Genomic DNA, 20401 nt, shown 5'->3' on the forward strand with positions numbered 1-20401 from the left:
AAGTGTTAATAACAGCCTGATAAGATTCTGAAAAGACAGTTATTGAAGTAAGAATTGAGGCATTTCAAAAATATAAAGAAAATGGCAATGTTCCCATCTCTAGTCCTATGGAGCAAGCCTCCTGCTTTTGAATTTTCTCCATTTAATGAAGCAAGCAGCATTAAGGAAAGCATTATACTATCGTGAATTAAAGCTAAGAGCCCCATTTAAAAAATTATGATTGTCTTGAATTAGAATTTACAGTATTGACAAATAATGCTAATAACACTATTCTGAAGGGTCCTTTATTCCACAATAAATTTAAGTGGCTTAAAATTTTTCTAACTTGAAAGGCCAAGCAAATGCATACGTAAATAATAATAAGCGAAATGTGCTACTAAATTAAGATGAAAACATAAAGGGGATTTTGAAAATTGAGCCACAAACATACAGGCATATGTGGTATTATTATTGCTCTTGGCAGATACTGTTTTTTTACAAAACCCTCCACCAGCAAAAAGATTACATTACAACTTGCTGAAGTCACTGAAGGCTCAGATGATGGTTAGCATTTTTTAGCAATGAAGTATTTTTTAATTAAGGTATATACATTGTTTTTTTGGACATAATGTTACTGCACACTTAACAGACTACAGTATAGTGTAAACACAACTTTTATATGCCCTGGGAAACCAAAAAATTCATATAATTCACTTTATTGTAGTGGTCTGGAACCAAACCTGAAATATCTCCGAGGTATGCCTATATTAGATTAAAAATAAAAGGCTTCCATTTAAAAATTGGTGAATTTTATGGCATGTAAATAATACTTTAAAGTTACTGAAAGAGGAGCTTCTACACTCAATGTTGGGAACTTATATAACAATTTTGGAAAAAGTACAACACATCCATTCAGCAGCATGAGACAGCAAATTGTTTTAAATACCACAGCTGTTACCTGTTAGTCTTATTTGGGTTATAATCATAAGATTCCTTAATTGCATTCATCATTCTCTTTGAATTGATCCTCCAAAGTTTAAGAGAGTGATCCATACCACAGGACATTATTTTTTCACCCAAAAGATCATAATCCTGTACGTAAAACAGAAAAGCTTAAATTAAATATATAAATTATTTTCCCAAATTATACTATTCAATTTTCACCTGATGTACAGTATTGTGAAAACTGTGTTTCAAATCACAATACTAACATTTTGGATTCCATCTATGTAGGCCTATAGAGTTTCTACTGCTTTCAAGATTTAGTTTTAACTAATTTGTCACCACCACAATATATGAGCTTATATGGAAGTAAGAAAGTAAATTGTTTGAATTTAGTTTTATCTATTCAATTATCTTTAAATATTTCCTTTGCTTGATTTTGAAGGTAAATTGAATGCTGAGGTAAAACAATTATCCTATACCACAAAAACCTGAATATTTATATTGCTTTTCTTTGTCCAACCCTGATCAAGCAATGAAACTGATATCTGTATGTGCAACTACGATGAATCCTTCAACAACTTAAATTTTACTTTATCTGTACATCTATAAGTCAAAACACTTCAGGTACACTGGTTTTAGAGTTTAATTTCTAAATGAATAAATAAAAAAAAATCTAAAAAAAGAAATAGATTTAAACTTTTTCCTTTGCTGTTTACTAATTTTAATAGGCACCTAACAGATGATCTATCATAACACCCTTATTCCACCTTATTTCATAAATAAGCCAGAGATACAGAAACGCTATTTAATTTAATACATGGTACATGTGTTAATGAAAATTGCAAACATCAATCCTTCTAGCAGTGAACTCCTGAATTATACAGAAGAGACTGTCTCTCGCTCTCATTTTAAGAAATAACAGTACAGAATTCTATTTAAGGAGGATATTTTCCTTACTAATCTACATACTGTATGTTAATCCAACCTTTGGATTAACTGTGAACATTGTTTTACAAGAGCCTAAGAGCTTTAGGCTTGGTGTTTGTTGAATTCAAAAGTTTGGTTGGTGCTACTTTTCCTAATTATCTCATTGTCAACAGCAACCAGACACCCTTAAGAGTCAGTAGCTCTAATTTAGAGTTCTTAAAAAAGAATGATAGTTTTAGCTCTTTCACACATAAAGCCAGATGGAGAATGCTACTGCAACTTCTGGAAAATCCAAGTTGACAAGGTATCATCAGGTAGGTATGATTCTCACAAAAGCTATAGCAATATTTAGTACCTACAATTAAAATGCTACATGCTTCAAAATATGGGGCCCCTTTAAACAGTCTAATGAAAAAGAACTGAAGACCTGTAAAACTACTAAATAAGTACGCTAAAAATGGAACAAAAGCTAAAACACTGTAAAAATCTGAAACCTGACTAAAAACACTTGTATCATATCATTATAATAGATCAGTAGATAATAATACATAAATAGAAAGACAATGCCATGCCATCAAAGAGAAGAGTTATCTAAACTCAGTGTGAGCACAGTAAAACAATTCCTAAAAATGGATAACTTATATTCAAATTTCAAATAAAAGATGAAAAAGTTTCTTAATGGCTAACTAGCTTAACTTTTTCCTTTAATATGTGAGAAACAACAAAAGTTAACTTGGTGATTTTAGACAATAAAGGAAAAGAACAGGTTCACAGTATTTTTTTGAGAATCTAGGCGCTGGTATAAAAAAGTGCCAGAGTACAGACAGAACACAAAGAGCCTTACGTGCTTTATTCCTTCACCTGTACAATCAAGACTCTGCATGTCACAAGTAAACGAAATGACTGCCTGGCAGGCTACATGAAACAAACCATGTGCTCTCTTATGAGGAAAGAGTTCCATGGGGATTATTCACAGCCACGTACACCTGAAGGTCACTGCCCTGCAGCTTCAACTTACAGCACTTAGAACTTCGTCTCTGTGACCTTCTACGCCTCCAAATATTGCCACTAGAGTGTCCGTTTGAATATTCCACAATCGTAAAGCATGATCTGGTATAGATATAAAAAAATTAAGATGATCTTTTATCGTTTGTAAAATTTACCGTGGACCTTCAAAACCTCTTTAAAGAAGTAAAAATTACAAAAATGCAGACTTAAGTTATGTACGGTAAAGACTAAGCATGGAATCCATATTTTATAGCAACTTAAAATATTTGCGTTGTGTAGATTTAACCAGAGCTCAAACTTGCAAGATCAGAAATAAATATTTATGTGGCCTTAAAAATATTTTTAGCTTATTTACCTCAAATAATTTCCTTCAAATAACATCCTAATTTGATGGAGATATGGTTTTGAGATAAGAAAATAAATACTTAAGAATCTGACATAAATAAGTTTTACATTATGCCACAGAACAAGATACTAGCTCTTCCTCCACCATATCCACATTTATAAATGGAAGGGTACTGAGTAGAATTATAAGATTTCCACTGTAAACCCAAAACAGGACTGAAAACTGTATTCAGCATGATATAATTTTACAGTATTACTAGACCTTTTAAAAGTTATGTAAATGTAATTTGAGCAATCTCATTTTCCATTAAACATTAGCAACAAAATAATGCACAGCAATATTAATAAACACAAAAAATGCCATGTACAGCTTGAAATATAACAATGTACTGTACAAGAATATTAACATATTACATGGGTAACACTAAGAGGCAGTAATACATGTGTTAGCAGTGGGAATTAACATCACCATGAAAATGACTTCCTGACTCCAACCGTATACAAGCTTTTGTGTGGACATCTGTTTTCATTTCTCTTACATATATAATATATATATATTATATATATACATATATATACACACACACCTAGGAATGGTAATTCTGTTTAACTTTTTGAGAACTGCCAGACTGTTTTTCAATATGGCCACATTTTACATTCCCACCAGCAATGTATGAGGAGGTTCCAATTTCTCCACATCCTAGTCAACATGTAAGTTATTGTCTTTTTTCTTATAGCCATCCTAGTAGGTGCGAAGTGGTATCTCATCGTCTTTTTGATTTGCATTTCCATGATTAACGATACTGAGCGCTTTTTCGTGTGCTCATTGGACATTTGTGTATGTTCTTTGGAAAAATGTCTATTCAAAACCTCTACCCATTTTTTAGTTGGGTTGTCTTTTTATTGTTGAACAGTAAGAGCTCTTGATACAAGTTCCTTATTAGATATGTGACTTGCAAATATTTTCTTCTATTCTATAGGTTGTCTTTTCACCTTCTTGATGGTAATGTATGCAGCAAAATTCTTATTCATTTTGAAAAACTGACTTAAAAAAATGCTCTTACTGACACAATGGGGGAAGAGCAGGGCTAAAAAGTTGTGATATTTAGAACAAGTGAGGCATTATGGCCTAATCACTTGTAAAGAAATACCTGAGCCCAGGTACTGTTATCAAGAGAAAAGACAGCGCCGGCCCCGTGGCTTAGCAATTAAGCGCGCACGCTCCGCTACTGGCGGCCTGGGTTTGGATCCCGGGCGCGCGCCGACGCACCGCTTCTCCAGCCATGCTGAGGCCGCATCCCACATACAGCAACTAGAAGGATGTGCAACTATGACATACAACTATGAACTGGGGCTTTGGGGAAAAAAAAAAAGGAGGAGGATTGGCAAAAGATGTTAACTCAGAGCCGGTCTTTCTCAGCAAAAAGAGGAAGATTAGCATGGATGTTAGCTCAGGGCTGATCTTCCTCACACACACAAAAAATAAATAAATAAAACTGTTTAAAAAAAAAAAGAAAAGACAAAGTTATCAGCTCTTCTTAGGTGTCCATTTCCAAACTTAATCCTTGGTAGTTCAAGAAAAATCATACTGAAGCATTTTCATATGAGTTTTAATTTGAAGACATCTTTTAATATGAGTAGATTGTGGGGGAAGGCTGTTAAGTTTGACAAGCCTGTAAGAATAAACTTGACTAGATAATAATGTAGAAATGAAAAGAGAAAGGCGATCAAGAACAGACTGTAGAAACAAGAACAACTCAACTCATTTCAGAGAGCTCAGAAATGATTAAGAAGGATTAAGAGGCCTGTCTGAACCAGAATAAACTTATAACGCCAATACAGGCACATGGAGCAAGGCAATGCTTTCTTTTATAAGTACGGGAAATGTTTCAAAGAGCTTATGCTGGACAACTTAGCATTTTCAGGAATTCTATAGGAAATCCTTTATAAAACAAAGCTTTTTTTATATATATAAAAAAGTAATATGGATTTTCAGATGCATTATTTCTTATTATATGATTGGACAGAGTGATAGGACTGTTTGCAAAAGTATCTTAGAAACTCTTAAAAATGTCCTGACTTTGGTGATCTGCCACTTAAAATTAATGAAGACTAATATAATAATTCAATTGAGGATAAAGTTCTACAACTATCAAAATGCAATATGGTAAATAAGAAGGGTAGCAAATACCTAATCCTCAGTACCAATTATTTTATTTATGTCTGATGTTAACAGTGTATTTCAAGGTCCCTTTCCCCAATTCTTGGTCTGGGGATGCTAATGTAGCCTGAGATTTTTCTACTAAAACTTACTATTACAAATTCTTTTTAAATTTGGCTTTTTTCCTTAGAACAGTTTGTCCCTTAAAAAAAATAATATTTATTCCCAAATAAACAGGACTAAAAAAACATTTGCTTGTCTTACCTTTACTTACTGACAAGAGAAGATTTGGATCTCTTGGGTGGAATTTCAGTTCATTGATAGCATTTCCATGGCCAACATAGTGCTACAATAAATTTAAAACATTTCAACTTTCATATAAAAATCAATAAGTTCTTTTTCATCAATCTTAAGAGAATGGAAAAAGAGTTTCACTTAAAGTAGTGGTTCTCAACTTTGGCTGCATATTAAAATCAACCAACAAACTTGAAGAAAAAAAGATGCTCAAGTCCCATCTGCAGATATTCTGATTTGACTGGATTAGCTGAGACATGGCAAGGATTTAAAAGATCCTTGGGTGATTCTAATGTGCCCCCAGTGTTTAAAACTTCTGATTTACAGTGATTTGTAAAGTTTCTCTTAGCATCAACCTCCAAAGCTTCACCTTTCAGTTCTTTAGGAGGTACCCTTCACTCTAAGTTAGGGTATCTCGGTAAATGGACTCACTTTTCTGTTATTGTTCATTTAGAGCCTCTCAGAATAAGGTAAGGAGGGGCCGGCCCCGTGGCTTAGCGGTTAAGTGCGCATGCTCGGCTACTGGCGGCCCGGGTTCGGATCCCGGGCACGCACCGACGCACCACTTGTCCGGCCATGCTGAGGCCGTATCCCGCATATAGCAACTAGAACGATGTGCAACTATGACATACAACTATGAACTGGGGCTTTGGGGAGAAAAAAAAGGAGGATTGGCAATAGATATTAGCTCAGAGCCGGTCTTCCTCAGCGAAAAGAGGAGGATTAGTACGGATGTTAGCTCAGGGCTGATCTTCCTCACAGAAAAAAAAAAAAAAAGAATAAGGTAAGGAGAAAGGAAATGATTTAAAAAGAAGATATTGCAAATAATAAAATATTCCAACTTATTCCTTAATTTGCATTACCCAAATGTAACAAAGGTCTCAAAAGACTTGTCTAAAGGAAGAAATAACCAAGTACAAATCAAATTAGAGATTGTACAGACATTGATTCCATTAGTTTTAAATTCAACTTGACAAGTTTCACAGGTGTGCATTCAAAAAAAAAAAAAGCAAGTTGGGGCCGGCCCAGTGGTGTAGTGGTTAAGTTCGCAAGCTCTGCTTCAGCAGTCCAGGGTTCATGGGTTCGTATCCCGGGCGCAGACCTATACACCGCTTATCAAGCCATGGTGCTGCAGGCATCCCACATGGTGTGGCAGGCATCCCACATAATATAGAGGACGATGGGCACAGATGTTAGCCCAGGGCCAATCTTCCTCAGCAAAAAGAGAAGGACTGGCAACAGATGTTAGCTCAGGGCTAATCATTCTCACACACAAAAAAACGCAAGTCTACAACTTAACCAGAAAACCCACCTTTATGCACTGCATTGTTATAGGATTAATTATCCTAATTATGCCTCTAGATCCAGCCACAGCTAGCAGAGGATGGCTTGTATTGCTATCATACGTCCATGCACAAGTGTAAAAGTTCTCATCAGCCTAAGAAATGCCAGTTAAGAAATATAATGTTTTTGAAAAGTAAACACCTCAACAATTACAAATACATGGAAACCTCCAAAGTACTACCAAAGTTTTTGACAAAGAAGTTTTAATTTCTCTTTATACTACCAGATTTAAACAGTGGAGATTTTAGGTCTAAAATCTATACCAAATGATCAAACAAAACCACTCCTTCCACTCAATTTTGATTACTATTTAGCTGTTTGCAGAACTACTCGACTCTGTTATTGAAAGCAGCCACAGACAATATGTAAATAAATGAGCATGGCTGTGTTCCAACAAAACTTTATTTACAAAGAGAGGTGGCCAGCCCCACGTGCTATAATTTGCTCTATCCCAATAATTCTATGCACCTCTAGATAAAGATGAATAACTATTCAGTTTTCCACCTTTTCCTGTGTGAGACCTTCCCAATATGGCTACAGGTCACTTCTTTCCGTATCATCTAGGAAAGACTGAAGGTCCTTGTCTTTTTTTGTTTGCTAAGTTTTTCAAATGGATCTTACCACCAAGGTTTGACTATTGTACAACCCTTTGGCTTTTTAAATCTTTCTTTTTTTTTTATGAACTCATGGTTTGCAATATTTTATTTCCTAAACAAACTGAATACGTTTATTTTTTCCCTATAGGCTTTGTAGATCAAATACTTGGTCTGACTGCCAGTCACAGCTTCTGATCAACCCAAGTTTATCAATATAACCCCTGAAATGTTACAATTCTAAGCAAAGTCAAAGAAGCAGGAGGTTTTAGCTACTCTCTGCTATCATTTTCTATTACAGGATTGTCAATGCTCATCTCCAGCCACCTGCACCCTCCTTCCCCTCATATCCACCCTACAATGGATTTCTAAGGATGAAAAAAAGATAAATTAGATACCAGGAATCTCTTGGGTGATGGTGAAGGAAGAGCACTGTTAGAGGTAAGAAAGAACAATATAACTTTCGGGAACTAATTAATTTAGAAAAGTTTCAGCGTACTTATTGAAAATCAATTTCTTTAGCCAAAGATATTAAAAACCCAGGAAAGGATACATCAGCATCCACATAAGATTGCAACAACCGGATTTCTCCTTGTGAGTGACATTCATATAAGGTAACCTAATGAAAACAAAAATACAGTCAATTTTATCACAAATATAGAAACACACTCTCTTCAGCTTTTAAACGTATTTTAGTCACAAATGTATCTTAAAGATTCTACAGAAACCATTGCTTTAAAATAGCTCTTTTAAACTTAAGGAAGCCATTAGAAAGCCTAATGTACTACATAATTTCCAGAGTATATTAAATATTGTAGTAATAATAATGGTTTCTATTTCAATGTTTTTAACTTATAGCTCATCCATATAATTGTACCAACTCTTCAAAGTGAATAAAGTTGAATACCTCAAAATGAAGTAAAACTACTTCCTAAGATTGTGGTTTATCATCTTTTAATTAAGTTCTTAAAGTCTCTGCATAGTTTTAGAGCATTTACATATTAATTACATTTAAGAAAATCTATAATTTTCCTAATGATGATTTTCTCATGGACACAGCTCATCAAATGTTAACTCTCTGATGTACAGTGGCCCTTTTATTTGTCACATATTCTAAAATTAATATATACACTATATACAATTCTGTAATACTACAGTACTAAACTTTTTTATAAATTTCTTTCCATTTTTCTTATAGCTTATAGTCATGTTAGCAATAATCTGTTATTAATTTTTTTTTTTTTTTTTTTTTTTTTTTGTGAGGAGGACCAGCCCTGAGCTAACATCCAATGCCAATCCTCCCCTTTTTTGCTGAGGAAGACTGGCCCTGGGCTAACATCCATGCCCATCTTCCTCTACTTTATATGGGACGCCGCCACAGCATGGCTTAACAAGCGGTGCGTCAGTGCGCACCCGGGATCCGAACCGGCGAACCCCGGGCCGCCGCAGCGGAACGTGCACACTTAACCGCTTGCGCCACCGGGCTGGCCCCTGTTATTAATTTTTAATAAGACTATATAAGAACTCTATAAAAGATCCTGAAAATCATCTATCACTGCCTATTAAATTAATTAAAAAGCCTCCTCTACATTAATATTCTAAAAAAATATTCCTTATACGGCTGCTAACTAGGTTATGCCCTAGGAGATATTTTGTTTTTCTTTCTCTTCTTAAAGAAGTTCAAACAGCAGATCTTTTTATAATTCAATAAACTATATGACACCCTTAATGTCATTTTAAATGAGAATAGAGATTCTTTTTGTTAGAAAGCCTGGAACATTGAAATAAGCATACTGGAGCACAAATTACACCAATTCTGGTGCTATCAAGGCCAAGTTAGTGAAGTATAACCTTAGGTTTATAGTGATGTCTTTAAAGTGGATTCAAATTAATTAATGGACTATGTTCCCAACTAGAAAAAAATAACCTTAATCTTTTCTTGAAATTACATCACTTTCCCTCTGAATTGCTATTTTCAAAGAATGTAGGAACTAGACAACTATAAGCAGGCTACCTATCACAACCTACATTTGGCTGAACAGCTAAAAAAGCTGTTATCCCATGTTCTCAACTTCAGTAGCAAGTTTCAAATTTTCAGAATTTCAACAACTAGTAAAAGCACCAGAACCTTGAATGTAATTAAACTTCCTTAAAGACTTCCAGGAAATTACCTAAAGCCAAATATTACTTTTTAGATAACAGGAATAGGAAGGATCTAGGCCAGAATGGATGCATGTGTGTTTGTATGATTCTCAAACTTTTAAAAGAAAAAAGCTTGGAAATATGCTGACGTCTGAAAAATACTGAGCTGACAACTCCCTTGTTATCAAGTTAATTTTGATTGAGAACAGAAGAATACCAACGCTAAGTAATAAAAAACAAATATAGGAAACTGTGTGCATTAAAAATCATGTTCTTTTATTTCTCTAAGAGGCTTGGCACAATTACTAAAGAAGCATAAAATTTTATTTTACTCAATTCAAATAACAACTTATGGAACATCTCTCAGATTCACGCCTCTTCTCCTTTTGGGCTAATGGTAGAGGAAGTGACTTGTATTTGTTGCCAACCCATATCCAATTAGTCTGTTTCCTCGATCTTTCTTTCCCAAATACACCAATCTATTTCTATGTTATTATTCCTCATAACTCCTAGTACAGTATTAACAGATAACCAGAATGTTAGCTAATAAAGACTTAGAGGACAAGTTTTCCCTCAGGTGATTTCAATTTAATAGAAAACTCCTCAGACTCCCTGGAAAGCACTAGGGAATATCTTCCTGTTCTCCATTTATTTAGAAGTGAATGCAATGAATAAATAAGTCTTTGCAATCCTCCTCTTTTAAAAAGAAAAATAATGGTTGACCTTAAAACGTGCTCAGCATGGTTTTTTCCATGCACTTCTCCCAATTTAAGATGTTTTGGCTTCCTTAAATAAAAACAAATCAACCAAATGTTTATTGCAAATAATTAAAATACTTTCAATAATTATTATATAAATCCACTTATGCTTTGCATTTATAGAGAGCCACTAATTATGTCTATCAGTTTTAAGAAATCACAGACTTCTTACCCTAATTTGAACGATAAACAATTATTAAAATCACTTCCCAAAAGAGTAAAGACAGTTCTTTCAACCACTCTAAACAAAATATTTATAAAGACAAAATATAAAAAAGAAACCTGTTTTGTGAACAATTAGGAGTAATATATGAAATAAAGATGTATTTTCAGTCATGAGTACTAGTTTTAATTTGACACTTTCTAGAATGCTTCACTTTCACATAAAGAATACTGCTAAACCAGCTATACAAAATTTACTTCAAAATCATTACATTTCAATATTATATTAACACCAGAGTCTGATAATCAAGCCAAATGTCCAACAGACCCCTTAACACTCACTCTGTTGCTTCCTACAGTTGCAAACACTAATGGATCTCCTTCTTTACTGTGCCAGTTAAATTGAACTCCAAACAATGGTTGATTATGATCTTCCTATAAAATAACCATGAAATAAGAAAAATTAATATATTTTAGAAACCAAAAAATGGCAGTAAACTGACCATCCCCCTTACAACTTTTTTCCAAAATGCAGCTGCTATTTCATATATCATATATAAAAGTAATCTATTAGTCCAGTTTTCACATTTTAAAATCTTGGTGCATGATCAAGTTTTATAACAGACTTAAATCCGAGGTTAGGTAACAAGCACTTATCTATGAAAATACTTTGATATTTGCCTTCTATTTTCTTAAACACAACCATATTCTTCAAATCAAAATCAACTGGATAATTGTTGCAGATGCATTTAATCTATTGGGACATAAGGATACAATTTATTTTTCTGAAACAGGAAACTAACAAATGACCTAAGAGTTAATACAGCTTCTCTGGCACTCACTAAATTTTATTAGGTTTTATTTTTCCCTTGTAAAGTGAAGCTTAACAGATCCATCCAAATCATTGTCTTCTATTAGTCCTATAGAAACAATTTTAAATAAACGTGAGTTTGGGTCCCAAAAGAAAAGCATACCAAGAAGTGTTATAATGACCAAGAATACTTGAATCGTAGGGACCAGGGGAGGCAATGGACTATAACATCACAGTTCCCAAAAGGCTATATGGAGGTAGGTAAAAAACAAGTATTCACTTTTGTACACAAAGTTATTTTTCAGCCTTGGGATTTTACTGGCAATCTCCTAGCATTTAACAGTAACTTTCGTATTCACTTTAAGGCACTGTTTTCACTTTTAAAGTATAACTTTCATTTCTTATCCTTTGAAAAGCCACAGCTTTAGGCTTTTGAAATATTTAACCAAAACATTTAAATGGCAGTTAAAACCACCTTTCAGATACACTACCTAAAAATAAGTTAATATAATTAAATATTAACATGAAACTATAATGGATACTTTGCTTTTTTTTTTAAATATATTGAGATTTCCCTCCTTTTAAGAGAGCATAATTTGACACACTGAGCAATGAATTTTGCTACACAGACAGGAAAATTTCCATACAGCCATAGCTTCTTATGCTTTCTGAAGACTTTACACGTATATTTAGATATTTAGAAAAGATTCTAACTTACATATGTGTAAGATAATGCATATTTTTGCTCAGTATAGAAAAAATATCCCCAAATTTAAAAAACAGAAAATAAATATATGTAAAGAAAATGTTTTAAATAAAAATCAGTAATCAGTTTTATAAATAAAAATACTATTGAGGAAGCAGTAATTTAAATAACTCCAACCCCTTGTTTTCCCCAAATAGTGAATATTTAAAAAAATATTTTCATTTACACTTTTTCTTAAAAAACAATTACAAATAGAACAAAGGATTAGAGTTAAATTTTTAAAAACAGCACAAAGTAAGACTGTTTCAATTTACGCTGACTCAAAGTTAATGGGTCACATTCAGTTCTTTTTAATAACAGGTACCAGGAAGTGGCTTATTTTTTTAAGTTTTACCAAAATATGAAGAGTAACATCTCCCCAAATTTTTTATTTGAATACAAACAATAAAGAAAAACCAGCCTGTGTACTAAGTGTTACTCATTTAAATTAAAAGAAAAAAGCTAAATAAACATGGGCTGCATTACAATAATTATGCAGTCAGCGATACAAAGAAAACTTCAAAATACTGTAATTTTAAAATATTTTAAACTTGACAGAGCATTTAGAGCATAAAATGTTTACCACTGAGAAATAATTCTGAAGCCTAGCATTCAGCCCACAGGATCTCTCTCTCTGCACATACCTTGAGACTATTTACACATTTGAAAGAATATTTGCATTTCTTTGACTTCCATTTTCCCTTCCCCCAACTTTTCCTTCCAGGTGCATTTGGCGTATTTGTAGGTGTATCAGGGCGTTCAGTGTTTGTACCACTTTCTATACTGACAGCATCGTCCTGTAGGCAGTAAATTACGAAAAATTATATGAAACAGCAATATTGTACTTAGCAGCAAATAAATTTGTACTGGGTAACTGCTGATTTACCTAAAGGAATTAATAAACTATGCAAGAAATGAAAAAATTTATTCCTGCCTCCAAATGAGTATAAAAAGCAAACCAACTACGCATTAGAATTTGTGAATATCTGATATTTCAGCAAAAATATAAACCAAAAAAAGCTAATCAGAATGATAATGCTAAGAATAACATTGCCATTAAATAACACAGCACTGGTCTGTGCCAGCCACTTCAATACATTGGCTCATTTCATCTTTCCAGCTCCTCACAGAAGGTACTGTTAGATAAGGAAGTGTTGCTTAGAGAGCCTAAGTGGTCTCCTGGTTAAGGTTGCTGGGATTCAAACCCAAAGCTGTACTCTAAATCTGACTGAATTACACCACCACTTCATAATTTATTTGACTGCTGCTCAGTTTGGACCATGGGGTGGGTGGCCGTTTGAGGCTGGAGTGCTTCCTACTTTAGATGTAATTTCTGAAAATCCTTTTATCATTCAAATTCTGCTTATTAATAACACTTAAATCATTGAGAATTTTTAGGAAGTCCTACATATTCTGTGCTTTATGTACAAGTGAAATTTGACTCATATCTCTAATAACGATATTCATATATTCGAACTCCAGAAAATATAGTAAAATCCTTCCAAATGTAGAAATGACTGCAGGAAACCTTGAAAATTCACCTAATTTATACCCTCTCTCCAGTCCACAAGATATATAAATGGCCATCTAATCTCAAAAGAGGATTTCACTACTGCCTTTGATTACATATTCCAACGTATTCTTTGGAATAAAGAGATTTATTTAAACCTATTACCTTACGGCAGCAGTTCCTAAATTCATTCCAGAGGAAGCCTTTTTCCACAGAGGGAGTGCCTATTAACATCCATCAGAACAGTCTAAGAATCACTGCCTTAGGAGATATTTTTAAGTTATTGCTTTCTAAAGCTGGTTTTATGACATTACAGAAGGTTAAAAATTAACTACGGTGTCAAAAAGTATATAAAAAATTCATATTAATTCACTTAATATGCTATTATACAGTAGTTCTTAGTTAGGGATGGTTTTCAAAACTTCAAATGGTTCCTACCAAAATGAAATGCTTTTTTAAAAAAATACACGAATTATTCTGAAATATACTGATTATCTAGGTGAAAAAAGAAATGAAATGGATAGCTGGCACACAGTAGGTGCTCAATAAATATCTGAATTATAATTTAAAGTAAACATACTCAGGGGCTGGCCCGGTGGCGCAAGCGGTTAAGTGCGTGTGCTCTGCTGCGGCGGCCGGGGGTTCGCCGGTTCGGATCCCGAGCGCGCACCGACACACTGCTTGGCAAGCCATGCTGTGGTGGCGTCCCATATAAAGTGGAGGAAGATGGGCACGGATGTTAGCCCAGGGCCAGTCTTCCTCAGCAAAAAGAAAAAAGAGGAGGATTGGCAGATGTTAGCACAGGGCTGATCTCCTCACACACACACACACACCAAAAAAAAAAAAAAAAAAGTAAACATACTCAGCCTTTTATAGAGATGGAAAAGGTAAAATAATAAAGTTCAGTTCCTAGGTTGAAATCACTGTTCTTACCTCTTCCTATTTTCTCCCCACCTTTCAGTCATATTTACACAGTTAAAAATCTACTGTAGAAAATAATTTTGTGTTTCAATGGAAAACTATGCATTATCTATTGTACACCCTTCCCTGTTGTCAGATTCTAGTCCTCTTCTTTGCCTCTGAACAATCTTCCATCTCTTGTTAAGCTGTAGATAACTGATAGTTGGCAAATTCTTTCTCTAAAGGTAGAGGTTTAAAATGTCTTCCCTTCCACTCTGGAAAAGTTTTTGCCTCCATTTGCAATTTCATATCTACATTCCTTTAATCCATATAAATCTGTACTATTTGACTTACATTTGCCCAGTTCCCTCATATGAATAAATTTTTTAACGTGTTCACTTACCTTTTTCTGAAAATTATATTTTAACACTAGAGAAATGAAATAATAAAACTATTAGACATTTATTCACCAGCTTCTTTACATTCTGGCTAAAAATTCAACTTCTAATCAAGAAGCCACACAAAACATTGTCAATAACAGGATACATTGCTTTTTTTTTTTTTTTTTAACTCGTGACCACTTAATTTACCCATCTCCTTCAAAGGCAAATCAAGATGGAATCAAATGGAAATGCAATACAGTCTCAACACTTAAACCAAGCCTTTGCTGAGTGTCTAATATGTGTATAGGCTAATTTACACCTTGGCCTGTCCTCCAAGTATAGAATGATACTGTGCAACAGATAGGGCACTACCATCTTCATTTGCCCAAGAAAAACCAGAAGCAGTAATCTGTCCCTTTATCTTGCCACAGGTTATTTAAGCAACAGACAAGTCTCCAGACTCAGCCCTCTGATCTTACTACCAGGCAACTATTAGTACTCTTCCAGAAGCTAACTACTCTGCAGTCATATGATCTTAAAAAGTTCAATAAAATGGCAGATACATATACAATGAACTTAAAATATGTCCTTTCAATTCTTTGATTCACTTTAACAGTAGCAACTGCTCAGGTTACCTTAACTCCAACTCAAAAACACATTTTTCTCCACTTGCTTTTGGGCTTCTTGTCATTATTTGCTCCTTCAGAAGAAAAACCACTGCCTTTGTTAGCTCTTTTTATAGCATTCTCTACTCCCTTCCGTTACTGCTTCCCCTAACCTACGTCCCAGGATCTGGGGTCCGTGGATGGAATTCAGAGGGCTTGTGAAGGTAAATGGCAAAAACAATAAAATAAAGTTGCATCTTAATTTTCACCATCTTAAACTGAAATTAGCACTTCCTTCTATTATAATGCAGGTAATAAACATGCTAATGTTACTGTGGCTATGACTTTCTCACCACCAAAAATCAGATATTTTATATTATATTATAGTTGTTGCAGATGTCGAAAAATTGTCTGTGCCCATCGTTATTATCAGACCCGATGCAAGATCTAGTTATTTCATATGCTAATCAAGAAGCACTTTATTTAAACACTTTAAAGCACTTTATTTATTAAAACAAATCTCAAATTTGTTTTTAAAATATTTTTATAACATTTTATAATTTTATCATTGATTTTGTTTGTAACCTTATATATTGCATTTTACACATTTAAAAATGTTATTCTGAGAAGGCATCACAGGATTCATTCAGGTGTCCAAGGCACAAAAACGGTTAAAAGTCCTTATCCAAATGGAGGAACCAAAAGGATTAATCCAATCATTTGGTTCTGAACAGCTTTAGAATGCTCTAAAGAATATATTCCCCAAGTGTCCACAAAAAGAATATAAGCTTTCAATTTATGTGGTCCTCTGAAATTTTCCTCAGTCTAAATAGGTTATTGACATTTTCATTTACTCTTCTGCCTGACTATTTAGTATGTGGAAGGTCCAGACACATAAGTCTATACTATGTGATCTCAAAATAAGTAAAATTCAGCCATAAAAAATGAGGAAATCTCACTATTTGTGACAACATGAATGGACCTCAAAGGCATTCTGCTAAGTGAAATAAGACAGAGAAAGACAAATACCATATGATCTCATTTGTACGTTGAATTTAAAAAACAAAAGCAAAAAACTCCACCAAACTCACAGAAAAAGAGATTATATTTGTGGTTACCAGGGCAGGGGGGGAGGGTGGTGCCGGGGATTGGAGGAAGGTGGGTCAAAAGGTACAAACTTCCAGTTATAAGACAAATAGGCTCTATGGATATAATGTACAACATGGCTATAGTTAACACTACTGTATGACACATAGGAAAGTTGCTGGAGTAAATCCTAAGAGTTCTCATCACAAGAAGAAATTTTGTTTTTCTTTTTATTGTATCTATATGCGATGATGGATGTTAATTAAATGTATTGTAATCATTCTACAATATATGTAAATCAAACTATCATGCTATATACCTTAAATTTATACAGTGATGTATGTCAATTATTTCTCAATAAAACTGGGGGGGGGACGACAAAATAACAGTAATTAAATAACACTTGTATAGTACTTATTATGTGGCAGGCACTCTTTTAAGCACTTTACCTATGTTATCTCATTTAATACTCACAAATATACCATTATTATCCCCATTTTTAAGAAACTGAGGCAACTAGATTTAAGTACCCTGCTCAAGGTCAAGCAACCAGTAAGTAATAGAGAGGGGATTTTAACCTAACATGTGGATCCACTCAGTGCTCCTAATCACTAACCTAATTCGCCTAGAGAAATTGAAAAAAAAAGGCAGAAATACAACAGGCTCCAAGGACTGCAATGAAGAGGGTCAAAAACGTTAGATCCCAGTATATAAGACTGGGAAGCACAACCAGGAAAAAAAGATTTTAAGTAACATTCAACACCTAAGCTTTCCAGAAATTTCAAGTCCAAATCCCACAAACTGACAATTTTCAAAATATATTTCTTCTATCTGCCAAAAGAATTCTTTCCCATCTCTTCAGTGAAAATTTTGGTCGTAACACCAGGCCATATATATGCTTCAGTCAGTGATGTAGAATTTAGGAACTGGGTGTGTAAGACGTAACATTTATTTCTAAAACTAGCCAAATTGAGAAAATGAAGAACTTACACCACCCTCCTACAACCCTTTAAAGATTTTTAAAAGATATTCAGATGTTATTGCCATGTATTCTAGAAGAGGGTTCACGTTTTGGAGTAATATCTTTGAATGAACTGTCAAGACATTTTGCTGACCTTACTGGATACAAACCAAAAGCATGAAACTGAATTAAAATCAATGTCAATTCGGTTATTACTGGCGACTCACCTAAACAGCTGGGTCAACTACTGGGACTAGATGATTACTGAGATCCATTTCCGAGCTGTTAAAAAATATGATTCCAAAACACCTTACACCTGCGGGGCCGGGAGCCCGCATCTAAAGACATGTGCCTTTACCACTGCTGCCTAAAATCTTCCAGGTCGTCCCCTTTATCTTAGTAAAAACTTTTAAAGAAGTAACCGTCCCTTCTCATTCCTTCCTCAAGAGTGGTTCCCCCTCGAAGTCAGAAGACGACCCTCTCAATTCTCCTCCTCCTGAAGAAAAGCCGACTGTCAGGCACACCCATCTACACGGACAGGACAGGAGTAGACATAAAAATCCCTTTAAAAGAGTCACTCAAATCCCTTAAGTCGAAGATCTCCTCTTCCCGTCTTAGTCTATAAGGATCTAAGAGTGGCACAGTCCCTAAATTCCTTTAATAGAGTCCCTTATACACTCTGTTCCCTCTTTCCAACTTTCTCAGGAAAACCTCCAACTTGCCTTTAAACTACCGGAATCTCAGATCCGCACTCTCCCCAAATCTCCCAAAGGCCCAAACACTCCCCGTCCATGCAAAAGGGTCTCTGAGCAGACCCCTCGGACCCTCTGCCCACCATGCTCTCCCTTAAACCACTCTCCTTCGCCAAGCTTCTGCTTGCTCTCGGCCCCAGCAGAGACAAGTTCGATTTTCTCCTCCACGCCCGCGTTTTCCTGAGTAGAGAGTGACACCTCTCCCTCCCCCCACAGCCGTCCGCCCGCCCGCCCCCGCGGCTAGAGTTTAAAAAGAATTTAAAAGTTTCACTCCAGAGTCCCGTTCGGACTGCTCAGGGCTGCACTCACATTCTCGTCTCCAGAGAGGTCCGGGTTGCTGTTCTCGTCGCTGCTCAGCTTCTGCTTCTTGGCCGCAGGCATGTCTGTTCCCGCCGGCGCTGTCGACACTTCCCTCTCGGACATATTCCTCCGCCTCCCTCCAGGTTCCTGCCGCCTAGGGCGGGGCCTCCGCCACACCGCCGTCAAGCAAGCCCGGCCGGAGCTTGCCGCAAAGCTGCCACTGCCGCCGCCACCTCCACCGCTCCCCCCACTGTCGCAAACTGCGCCCAGCCGCCGAGGCGGGCGTGCGTGCGACCCCGCCACACTGCTGAAAAAGGGGCGCGCGCGCGCGCCCTCCTGCGCAGCTTCCTGGCTCCTTTCCTTTCCCTGCTCCCGTCTTGCCCTTTTCCCGCCGCCCTCCCGGCAATTTGCCCGGAGAGGTGTGATCGTTGCCTTTCGAGGGCAGTATTTCCTATGTCCCCCTTCCCCACTACCGTCTCGAAAAAGGAGAGGCGGAACTCAAAGGGATGCCCCCTCACCCCCTTCCTCCTTCAAAAGACGTTTCAGCCGCAATTGGCCCAATCCTTCGATCCCCGACCCGCTGCAAGGACTCGAAAGTCTGTGGAATGGACTAGACCACCAAAGTCCCAGGGTACGGGGGAAGATACGAGAAGTCACCTCTTACTTTAGCGGTGTACGCCAAGTGTCCTTAATCTTGAACTCGGAGGATAACGCTCTCACGTCATTCATGGAAGTGTTCACAATCTAATTTTCAGTTGAGAATAGAAATTCAAAAACTGCAGACTGCTTCTCACTTGCCTCCCCCATCTAGCAAATGGAAGTTACCCGCCAAGAGGTGCGCATGCGCCGGGGCGTATTCTCGCGCTGGGTTGTGCGGACCCGCCTCCTCCAAGCCCCTCCTCTTCGAAATCCTGTTTGCTGAACCAGGTAACAGTGTTCCACAGGGTTTCCGTAGCTCAGGATGGATTTCAAAGCGCTACCAAATCATGGTCTCTGGACACGTCCTAAATTCTTGACGAATATTTATTCTGATGAATATCTATTGCAGTGAATGATTATCCTCACTCAGTTGGTGCCAATATTGGGTCAGGTTTAAGTAGGAATATCCTAAAATTATAATATAATACTAGACTCCAATGAGTTACAGCCCCAAGTGCTCTTTTTAGCTGTTAAAGGATTGTCAAGGCCCTGAACGATGCCAAGATCTAAAAATCAATAGTCATCTCCAGTTATGCATGAGACTGTGAGACTTAAACCATGGACAATGTTTTTTGGACCACAAATACAACATATTTTAACATTTTAGATACAATAACATTTTAGAAGGCAACAAAACTATTATACTTCACCAAAACATTTCTCTCTTAAGTGTTACCATATTTGTGCTCTTGACAGGTGCCAAATTCATTGGTGAGCCTCGTGGATTTGTTGGATGGGTCATTAAGCCAGAGAACCGAATGAGCAGCAGGAAAAGGAGAATGATGACAAGAAATAAAAGCCAGTCTCCCGTACCCCTCCTCTTTCTTTTTTTTTTTTAAGCGCTCAGTTGTTACTACTTATCTTTCTGGGCCTCATTATCCTTGTCTTTAAAAAATGAGGAGATAGGAAGGGACCTAACATTTCTTGAGCACCTACTTGATATTGTATATTTTTTCTTATAGACCTTATTTCATCGCCCAATGGATAACTA

The 20401-nt window shown here is 36.0% G+C and overlaps 1 protein-coding gene across 4 annotated transcripts in view; it reads right to left on the reverse strand.

Annotated features, from left to right (window-relative positions):
- EED (embryonic ectoderm development) overlaps positions 1–19200 on the reverse strand; it is a 31313-nt gene extending 12113 nt beyond the window's left edge. For 2 of the 4 annotated variants that reach the window (XM_058545460.1, XM_058545459.1), the window contains exons 1-8: positions 18721–19200; positions 12859–13011; positions 11001–11093; positions 8150–8215; positions 6972–7097; positions 5630–5711; positions 2870–2961; positions 938–1071 (exon numbers count right to left, since the gene is read on the reverse strand). In XM_058545460.1, coding sequence (XP_058401443.1) covers positions 938–1071; positions 2870–2961; positions 5630–5711; positions 6972–7097; positions 8150–8215; positions 11001–11093; positions 12859–13011; positions 18721–18834 — 860 coding nt within the window. In that variant the 5' untranslated portion in view covers positions 18835–19200. The remainder of the gene's footprint in view (positions 1–937; positions 1072–2869; positions 2962–5629; positions 5712–6971; positions 7098–8149; positions 8216–11000; positions 11094–12858; positions 13012–18720) is intronic. The other 2 variants (XM_058545458.1, XM_058545457.1) reach the window with 2 other exon arrangements.
- Between the last annotated feature and the right edge of the window lie 1201 nt (positions 19201–20401).

This window comes from Diceros bicornis, chromosome 7 (assembly GCF_020826845.1).
Source record: "Diceros bicornis minor isolate mBicDic1 chromosome 7, mDicBic1.mat.cur, whole genome shotgun sequence".
In the NCBI taxonomy this organism is placed as follows: domain Eukaryota; kingdom Metazoa; phylum Chordata; class Mammalia; order Perissodactyla; family Rhinocerotidae; genus Diceros; species Diceros bicornis.